This window comes from Megalops cyprinoides, chromosome 2 (genome assembly GCF_013368585.1).
Source record: "Megalops cyprinoides isolate fMegCyp1 chromosome 2, fMegCyp1.pri, whole genome shotgun sequence".
In the NCBI taxonomy this organism is placed as follows: domain Eukaryota; kingdom Metazoa; phylum Chordata; class Actinopteri; order Elopiformes; family Megalopidae; genus Megalops; species Megalops cyprinoides.
Window position 1 is genome coordinate 5,651,363 of NC_050584.1, and position 11,105 is coordinate 5,662,467.

The 11,105-nt window shown below is 39.6% G+C and overlaps 1 protein-coding gene across 5 annotated transcripts in view; it reads right to left on the reverse strand.

The window, feature by feature from the left end:
* kif9 (kinesin family member 9) overlaps positions 1-5,292 on the reverse strand; it is a 29,973-nt gene extending 24,681 nt beyond the window's left edge. For 4 of the 5 annotated variants that reach the window (XM_036516486.1, XM_036516496.1, XM_036516479.1 and 1 more), the window contains exons 1-2: positions 4,743-5,292; positions 1,522-1,625 (exon numbers count right to left, since the gene is read on the reverse strand). In XM_036516486.1, the coding sequence (XP_036372379.1) occupies positions 1,522-1,617 (96 nt within the window). In that variant the 5' untranslated portion in view covers positions 1,618-1,625; positions 4,743-5,292. Of the gene's footprint in view, positions 1-1,521; positions 1,626-4,742 lie in introns of those variants that run through there. The other variant, XM_036516505.1, reaches the window with a different exon arrangement.
* Between the last annotated feature and the right edge of the window lie 5,813 nt (positions 5,293-11,105).

Sequence of the window (11,105 nt, forward strand, 5' to 3'; positions counted from 1 at the left end):
TTACGCTTCTCTTTACGCTTAGATGCTTACTGAGTTGCAGCACTAGAGAGACAAATATGTGAAGTAAAAATGGCACTTTTTTAGTTAATTTATGATTTAATTTTTGATTTCTGCTTAAGAAGAACCAAAGAAATAAAATCAAACTATCTGTACCGTATTGAATTGCATAACATCATATTCTTTTGCATTACGTCGTATCGCGTTGAATTGCATTGTGTTGAATCAAATTGTGTCGAATCGCACTGCATCGCAATGGGGTGAATCGTATCATATGGCATTAGTAGTTGCTGCATATGTATCTTTGGCAATGCACTTTAAGTAGTTTTTAAAAAGGCCATATTAACGCACAAGTTCTTCTTTATATTTCTTTTCACTTACAATGTGTCTTCTTTTTTAAATTTGTAAATTTGTATTTTACTGTATCTATTGTATTTTATTGTATATTTTGTATATATATTTTTTCCTATGTCGCGTGCCTTATTTGTACTGTGTTTACATAAATGTTCCTCAGTGCGCTGCTGTTGCAGACCACCCACAATTTCGTTGTACCCCCACCGTGCAATGACAATAAAGTCCATTCTGATTCTGATTCTGATTCTGAGATGTGTATCGCATCGGCCTCAGTGATGGAGATGCACATCCCTAACAGACATACAAGCTTGAGTTTACTTGGTGGAAAGATGGCAGAGGGAACCTGTAACACTGAGGACGGAGAGGAATTGACCCAGAAGGCATCGACATGGCCGTACCTTGACAAATACATGTGTTTAACTGAACTCAACACTTTTTTGTTATTATGTGGAGCACATGTTTTTTTTTTTTTTTTATATTTTTTTTTTATTTGTTTTTGTTGCCAAATTGGTTTTGGAGCAGTGAGAGTAACGATCACCGGTTATTATTTAAGCCTAATAAACAATTGAACTGAACTTTTTTTTTTTTACCTGCGTATCTGTTTGACTGACAGTTCTATTGATCACTGAGATAGCATTGACGGCATGAAATTGGTTCAATTTAAAATAAATAAATAAATAAAAAGTAGCTTCTGATGCAGTAAACTACTTTTGCCGTGTTGGTGTAGCTTAGCTTGCTACATTTCTTCAGTGTAGTGAAGCTTCATTTAATGTAGACTTTCCAAGTAGCTTGCCCAACACTGCAAATGGGGCTTGGAGTTCAGCGTTAGACTCACAGAGCTCACAGTTATATGAAAGTGAGAGATAGAAGCAGTAGTCTGTTGAATATTCAGGAACAGTTTCTGAGGATAAACAAAACCGCACATAAATTCAGTAGTGAGAACAATGGCAAAGCCATCAGCAGAAAGTGAAGATGACTGGGGAAATAGCAGAGGACTGAGGAATGACGAGGAAAAAACAAAGAAAAAAATAAGTATTTACCTGGATTGTTACAGGTTGAATATGACAGATTCCAAATCTCCTCCATTAAAGGTGGAGGATGGAGTAAAGACAGTAGCAAGCACAACAAATGTACTATGAATTAAAAATATTAAGTATAAAGACAGTGTACCTGCCCATCTGGTTGGTATTCAATGAGGTGCTGGGCAAAGTTATCAGTGGGACGAGTACGAACAAACACCTTCACTTCACTGCTGTGGGCGCTCATGGCCCTCTCTGTAACAAAATAAAATAGGAAATACTCATTGGCAATTTTTAATTGTTTACTTAATTCATATGTACACATCTTTTGATATCTGCATAGTATGTAGCAGACATTGATTGAAATGGGATATATATTTTTTCCTCATTGTCCCTTGTTATACAGAGAATCATAAAAAATAATCCATATTCACAAGGACCTCCACGATCTCTCTGGAATCCAGTTTGCACAAGTACATAGTTGCCACAGTGAAATGTACTGGTAGTAACTCGCACAGTTCTTGAAGCAGACTGAACTCATAGGGTGCATTTATATCATGGCATAGCACTAAGTATGTTGCAGCTAGTTTGGGAAGTTTCTGTGTGCATCACTGGTCAAAAAATGAGGGGGTAAAGAGAAAAAAAAACCTTGCCTACATTGACATAAAAGCAAACAATGTTTGAGAAGTGGATGCAAAGAATTTATAAAATGGATTGTGTACTTGAGACAAAATATATAATATAGGAAAAAATGCATGAAAGAAGCTATCTTAGGTGAATAGGCTACCTAGTGAACTAGCTAGATCGCAAGCTACTTCGGCCTGTCAGAAATGGGCATACCTTCTAAATTATAGCTAACACATTATATTTAGTTGTTTGTTCCAATAGGGTAAACTGCAGTGGACAGTCACCATCATGTCACTGGCATCAGTAACCAATGGATTAAAATTTTGTATTGAAAGAACATGAAATAGCCAAACTATTGCTGTGAACTGTGTAACCTAGCTTGCTGCTATAGTGAAGAAGTCAGGAAACCTGGCTAAAGTATCTATGCATTGGATAGTACACTATAGCCAATATTCTAATATGTTACATCAGTGGAAGTTATTTTAAAACCTGTCATTCCAAAGCAATACAAAGATTAAACTGATGTTTGAGAAAAATACTATTCTGTTTAGTCACTGACAAATACACACATCAATTAATTGAATGCACAGTTTGTTGTCAAATAAATTTAGATCAGGAAATTACAATTTGTTCCTATGCACACTTACATCACCCATTTTCAGACCGCTACACTGCCATATATTTACATATTCCTGTTCATTATTATGACATGCACTTAACTTTGCATTCTCACCTCTTTATAGCATGAACAATGTTTTAGGAGAGGTAAAAGATACCAATCAAATAAAAACAAGATCTCACTTATTTCTATCATTGCTCAGTGATATTTCTTACATATTGCTCCTTTTTCTCAAATAAATTTGATTTTATTTCTGAAGTTCTGTGTCCTTTATATTTCACTGTACATTCTAGAAGGAAGAAGGCATAGATATCCAAGACTAGCATGCGGCTGAGATCTCGGATTATACTCTTGACAAAGAAAGGCACCATCTGAGTAGCATTTTAGTCTCTTAGTACCCACATTTTATTCCTAAATTTGCACAGTTATTTGTTTGATTTTCACTTCTTCAGGCATTATAAAAATACTTCAAAATGACTGAAAAATAAACACTACGGCCCCCATCAACATTTACATATTAATACTCAATAAACATATTTTCCTATCCCCAACCATTCATGAAACTGGCAACTTGTAACACGTTTTTTTTTTTATCCAACTAACTGTGAAGGTTCTGTCAATTACCCTCTGACAATCAGGCTATGTCTGGTTCCACAGTGAGAGCCATAGTGAGAGTCATTAACATGTACTCATGATGACTGAGCTATCAGGCTGCTGTTATCAGTGGAACAATGCATGCAGAAACAGTCCTTTGTCATGCTCCCTTTTCTGTTTTACTCCCACATCCTCTTTTTCTACACCAAAAAAAAAAAAAACAAATAAAAATGACCTGCAAGCAATGATTAAGGAGAGCCAAGCACAGGTGTCTGCAAATGAGCGGTGCTCTAGAGTCACTGCATAGTACAAAAGACTGTTATTACACCACTCAATACTGTTCAGGGTAATGATGATGCCAAAAACAACAAATGTTGAAATCAAACATAGTAGCTGTACCATATGACATTGTAGCAAAAATACATTGGAGACACAACATATAACAAGCACTCTACAATCCTGCAAAGATTGACATGAACATAACCATGAGAAGTTGTAGAGTGGAACACAGTATGTGCAATGTGCAAGTTGTGTTGGCCAACCTACAAATGTAATGGATTAACTTGATGAAGGACCATATACAGATCTTTGCAATAATACCAATAGCCACCAGTAATTTGTAGAAAGATGTTCTCTGAGTGTTTTATTCATTTTCAAAAGAAAAATTCTTAAGAAACTCACTGACAACAGCACTTGACTGGTAATTCACCTCTAAATAACTTGTACCCCTTGTTAGATATGTGAAATTTTCTACCCAAGCTAGTCACTGATGAAAGCTGTATGAAAGCATGGTATTTTCATGACAAAGCTTTTCTGAACTGTTAGACAACATATTCTTCTCGTTTGGCAATACGGGTGATTGCACTCATCTAACTGAAAAGCTGTTTATGTGTACTCATGGTGATTTAGCTGATGGTATCTCATCTGTTGTCTGAAAAAATATGCTGTCTCTTTTCCCCAAACAGCATTCTTGTACCTATAACATGTACAATATAGTGGCTACATAAATAAGTTAAGAAAAAATAATGTGGTGAAAGGAATATAAACACATCATTTCCACGTCACCATATTATTAACATATAAAGATAAGAATGCACACACACACAATGGTCTCCCGAGAATATCGACCTCTATCGTGGTAATTCTGAGGGAGGTTTACACAGCAAGTACACAAAGTACTAACGTATATCTCTTTTTCGAAGTCACGAAACGGTCATTTTAAATCAGACATGCGAGTCATGTCTTCTAATATGTCAGTTCATAATATATTCTTGGTGACTGTGGTATAAACCTGATTACTGCAATCCTAATATAACAACTTTTTGTTGTTTATTTGTTACAGTCAAACGAACTAGGAAAACATAGCTTCTCAGTGTATCGAACTTTTTCCGTGGTTCCATCCACGCTAGGCTGACGTTATCCTCTTTTTCGCAGCGTCTGCAGACAACTCGTCTTTGTTGGGGAGGATTCGTCTTTCATCTAAAGTCAGAATGATACCCAGCCAAAATATATATCTCAGTCGTTCTACTCACCAGTTTTCCAATCTTCAAAACGTGGAAAATAGACACTTAGCAAGCTTAGCTATGTCAATTTTTGTAAAGTTCTTTAGCGTTTCTTACTATAGCGGTATAGCCACAGGTCTCGTTCAGATTGTTTATAGCTATCGAGCTAGAGTTCCCATGGAAACTGTATGCGGATGTGGAACACATAACTTCATGTAGCATTGGTTATGAAAATAGAGGACGGAATCAACTAGTGAGCTGATCGAAAACGTTTAAATTAGAAAAAAATTATATTTGAGACCGGTTTACGAACTAGTTATGTTGTTTTAATGGTGTACTGTATGTGCTATGGCGATGTTAGCTAGCGAGGTCGTCTAACGTTCAGACAAGAGCAATGCTGCCTAGGTTAGCTTAGATGTTAGATGTAGTTAGATGTTACGAATCTGTACTGTTCGCCAATTCTCACTACTAGAGAATGTTCAAGTAGGACCGTATTTTTAGACAGTCGTGAGTGACGAGGCTACTACGGTGGTCAGTGTGACTCAGCCTTACTTTGATATGTTTGATCTGTTTACAAGAGTTTTTTTTTAACCGAATTCAGAAAGCTGTGCAATAATATGCATAAGGTTCATTATATCTGTCACCTAAATAGCTAACCCCTTTCAGTGTGTCCGTTTTAGTAACCGATCCATTTTATATCAGGATGACTGAATCTATCAGTATTGTGATGAGCTGTGAACAAGCTGGCTGATTGTGGGCGTGGTATGGGGGATAGGCTACTCAACAGTGGCAGGGGAGCAATCAGAGTAATGAGGTGCAGCTGAGAGGTGGCTTTAAGGGTGGAGGGTGTTACGGGAATGGCGGGTGTGTTGGGACGAGTGTGTGGCGCTGGAGGGTTTTTTTTTTTTTTTTTTTTTTAATAAAAAAAAGCCGTTTCTAAGTCGGTCGCAGTTGTTAGAGCCGCTCCCGACGAAGATAGTGGGGTCGGGATAGGAGCGCCGCACTGCTAAGTGATTACTCGCCCCGCTTCAGCTCGCTGTGGTACAAGTTTAGTGATCTGTCCCCCTGTTCATACACCTGACATAGCTGCCATCTCTGAGGTGCAGTCCACAAACGTCACGACCCGAGGGAGGGTCTGAACGTGTATAGGGGAGTTCCCTTTTGAACTATTCTTTAAATGTTTTGCATTGTCTTTGTCAGTGCTTGTTGTATAACTTTCCCCAGACTATTCTCTGTGGCTGAAATATTTTTGTGGGGGCGCACCTCGCCGGGCGGTTATGTTGTGTGGGGTGGGCTGTAATTTGAAGAAGGTGCCTTATACTGACTGTGACTTTGCGGTGGTTTTGCTGTGCTGTGCCTGTTAAGTGTGGTAGCCTTTTTCTTAAGACACAGAGTGGGTATCCCGTCCCTGTTATTTGGTCCTGTACTCTGTATCTTGCAAACGGAGGGTCTGGCTTATGAACAATCAAAAAGTGTGTTTTTAAACAATCCATGCTATCTAGTTCCAGATGTATGTGTGTGCAACCTCTGGTTTGACTGAAAGCGGGGTCAGCTGAAATTTCAATCAGTGGTAGCCTCGTGCGGGTTCATTATAGTATATTTATGGAATTTGCTTTTGCCTAGCTCGTACCAATCTTTGCGTATCAGCAGTTTAGCCTAAAATACAAACATTTACCTCATTTGCTGTCAATTTTTCAAATAATCAGCATGAACTGGTACAATCTTTTTTTTTTTTTTTTTTTTTGTCAGTCTCCCTGTATAGCGAACGGGAGATGATTGTATGGCAGCAGTGCACCAATAGGTGGCTAATCTGCGTGTTACAACAATGACCATACTGTTGTGGTGGATATCCCCCTGGTCTGGGCCAAATGGACCGAGGGTCTTCCTCCACATTTTGATGCCTTCCGGAAAATAATAAGTCCTCACAGAGTCTGATGTAATCATGGTTGTTTGGTTTATTGCATATGGTGATCAATCACATACAGTAAACCGGGTTGGTCCGCGGAGCAACAGGTGTATATGCGGTGTGTATACATTCACAAACACTCCCCAATCACTTCCCCTTCCCCTCAGCCTACATCCATCCTTTATGCCTTTTCTCACTCCTCCTATCCCAGACCACAACTTCCAACTCCTCCCAGGCTCCTCCTTCAAGATCATCCCATTTTCCATTTTAATACACCATTATGTAATTTTTAAGCTGTTGCATTTACCCCACCTGGAAAGTCCCATAAACTCCATAGTCATTAATTGTATATTATTTTTAAACATAACACTTCTGAAATTTCCCATTATTCCCACTCCACACCTATATGATTTTTAAACATAATTAAATAATACACAGCATATATGCCTGGAATATTACCATTACTTCCAGGCCCACATTTCAATAATAAAAAAGGTTAAGTAACTCAGTTAGCCAGACCACGGTGCTGCAGACTGTAAGAAGGCACACAGATATCTATGTGCCATAAGCTACAAGGTTAAGCCTTAAAACAAAGGGTTAATGTAAGAACTAGGCCCCGTCTGGACACGGCCCAGGAGATGGGCCAGAAGAACTAAACCCCGCAAAGGGGGGCCATTAGCTCAGCACTACTATGATGGGCAACTATGACAAATTGCAGTAAATCCACATACAGTTTGCAAGCATTTGTCAGTAGATGTCAGCTAGGCCAATGCAGGCAATCAGCTGTTATTTTCTAGCTGTATAACTCATAAAAGAAAATATAAAACTAAAATGGGATGCATATGTTAAAGGGACAAAAACAGGCTGACATGCTGTAGGGGCATGTCAAGGGGAGGAGATACAATAAGCGAAGATGGCATGACTATGAGTCAGAGGAAAAAGATACAATAAGCGTAGACCGTAAACCAATAGGAGAAGAGAAGGGAGAGAAGATACAATAAGCGTAGACTATGAACCAATAGGAGAAGATGGCATGACTATGAAACAACAACATAGCGCACAAAGGTTCTGGGGTGACGTCCAAGGAGGGGCAATGCTGAAGGCAGTGTTCCTTCTCCAAGGTCACCCACTGTCCTGTAATAGCCCCCAAGATTACCCCCCTAGCGGTGTCTTACAATGGCCTACATGCAATGTTTATGACCTAGGGTAACCCCCAGCATTATTTAGGCATAGAATCACATCATATTACTTTTCAGTAGTAGTGCTTAATGCAAACAATATTTTCCACCATACGAAGTATAATAGAATACATATTATTTAAGGCTAACATATTAGATTGTCTGGTTTCCTTATACACTTCCAGACCTCCACATGTACAGTAAAGATAAAATAAATATCTAATGTAATATATCAATAACTTCAGTTAATATGTCAATAACTGTGGTTAAAATCAAAAGCTAACATCTGTTGGCAATGCTTATGATGTTTGCTGGCAATAACTTATTTCCACCATGTAACAAGCTTAATCGTACCACGTCAAGCTCCGCTTTTCTCTGGGGGGGGGGGGGGGGGGGGGGGTGAAATTGGCAATACTCATAATTTACATATGGGGTATACACTTTATCAAACATTTTCCACCACACTGTCAAGACAACTGTGTGTGTTTGCCTGTTTCGACAGTTTAGTCACATTTAGCTAGGCCATGGTTAGGTTAGCTGGCAGTACTTTAAAAACAGGTCTGGGAACATCCCCTTCCAAAACGCACACACGCACACTGTGTCAGAGAATTGATTGATTTGCTGAGGAAAATGCTGTATTTTTTTATTTTATTTTATTCTTTTCAAGTTTTGTCTTTCAATTATTGTGAGGTAAAATAACTGTTTGGCAAGACTAAAAATTCTACAGCAACAAGATAATATATGCTAAAGAAGATGTGTGGCAAGGAAATGAATACTGTAGTGTTCATGTTTAACTCAAAGCTAATGAACAATGTCAAAGATAAAAAAATAATTTTGTAACATAATTGCTGATGTGGCTTGTGTTTGGCTGTCTGTGCTATCTTTTTTTTTTTTGTCAGGGTAAATTCACCATCTGAAGACTTTGATCCTCTGGCTAGCTCACTATTCAAGGTCATTGACCAGGATGAATAGACTTTATCATAGCAGCTTGAAAGAGCAAAGAAACATGTTTTTTGTTTGTTTTAGCCCCTCCATTGCATACTCAGTACCTGCCTGCCCCCCAAAAGTTTCAGCAAAGAGAAGCTTGCAGCATAAAACACAATGCAGATACCTTTGCTCAAACCTCATTATAGGACATGAAACCAAAGTTCACCTTAGGTTTTCAACTTTATAGGAAATTTAAGTGTGTTTATCTGAACAAACAAGTACATACGACCTCTCTGTGAATCTCTAAAGTTAATTTGCCTGCAAGGTCAATGACTCAGTTTTGTTTTGGTTATCACACACTTGGCCAAACTTGAAACATGTTTGCAGATGTTTTTTTTAAGTCCCCTATGTATTTTTTTTTATCAAGATATTTTTATTCCTTTGTTATGGTACCCTACAACATATTGTGCCACACAGAATCCCAAACATGAAAGTACAGTAGGCCATCGTCCGTATTCTCAATGTCATTAACTATTTGGGGAAATGAAGTGGTTACAAAATGGTTGTTCTAAAATGATCAACTCAGGGTGATGTTTTATATGTCCAGACTCAAGAAGGTTGGTTCAAAAATAAAGTTGTCTTTAGTGGAGACTTGCAGAAAACAAACGGCTTGGGCAAAGGCAGGCACACATGCATGCACGTACACATGGTACGACAACTCCACCCCAACCTACCTCCAGGACCTCATCCTACCCTACGCACCCGCTTGACAACTTCGCGCTGCTACATCCGGACGCCTCGCTCCTCCCACCAACAGAACAAAAGGTCCACACTCCTCTCAACATCGTTTTTCCATCATCGCCCCCCCCCCCCCCCCAGTGCTGGAATGAACTCCCCACCCTCCTGAAAACACCTCCTTCACTCCAACCCTTCAGATGTGGGCTGAAGACACACCTCTTCAGACTCTACCTGGACTGACATCCTTGCCACTTGACCTTGTAAACCCTAGATTCTTGGCTCGTACTTGTAGCACTATCTCTTACGTTGTATTTGTAGCACATTTTTGGCCTAGGTACAGTAGTATAGCAGCACTTTATTGTCCCAGTGACTGCATTTGGTATATGTAACCTTATGTAACCTTAGATCAGATTAGTTCTGTCTTGCTACACTGACCTTGTGCTCAGCTTCAACACTATCTGCATTGTATGACCTGTACACATCTTGCTCTTGTGCCTGTTGTTTGTGCACTACATCCACTTTTGTATGATGCTTTGGATAAAAGCATCTGCTAAATGAATAAATGTAAATGCATGATTTAAACTCAAGACTGAGCAAGAACAGGAACAATAGGCAGAACTTAAACAGCAGAGATCACAGGAGCAAACAACTCAGGTGAAACGCATAAATTAAGTGAGACAAAGGAGAAGCGGCAGCTGCATTCCAGACAGCAACCTATGCTCCATATTCGCACAGGCTGAGTTTTCTTTTTTTGTTTTTGCAGATGAGTCAAAAATACACTATGTAGACAAAAGTATTCAGACACCTGACCATTACACCAACAGGGACTGTAATGACATTGTATTCAAAAACATATACTTTAATATGGAGTTGGTCCCCCTTTTGCAGCTATAACAGCTTCCACTCTTCTTGGAAGGGTTTCCATAAGATTTTGGAGTGTTTCTGTGGGAATTTGTGCCCATTCATTCTGTAGAGCATTTATGAGGTCAGGCACTGATGTTGGATGAGGAAGGCCTGGCTCGCAATCTGTATTCCAAGTCATCCCAAACATGCTCGATGCGGTCGAGGTCAGGGCTCTGTGCAGGCCAGTCAAGTTCTTCCACACTGGACTCATCAAACCATATCTTTATAGTCCTTGCTTTGTGCACTGGGGCACAGTCATGTTGGAATAGAAAAGGGCCTTCCCCAAACTGTTGCCACAAAGTTGGAAGCATAGCGTTGTCCAAAATGTCTTGGTATGCTGAAGCATTAAGATTGCCCTTCACTGGAGATAAGGGGTAGCCCAAACCCAGAAAAACAGCCCCATACCATTATCCCTCCTCCACCAAACTTCACAGTTGGCACAATGCAGTCAGGCAGGCAACGGTCTCTCGGCATCCGCCAAACCCAGACTCGCCCATCTGACTGCCAAACAGAGAAGCGTGATTCGTCACTCCACAGACCACGTTTCCACTGCTCCACAGTCCAGTGTCGGTGTGCTTTACACCACTCCATCTGACGCTTGGCATTGGACTTGGTGATGTGAGGCTTGCATGCAGCTGCTCGGCCATGGAAACCCATTCCATGAAGCTCCCACCGCACAGTTTTTGTGCTTACATTAATGCCAGTGGAAGTTCGGAACTCTTCAGATACGGAATCAGCAGA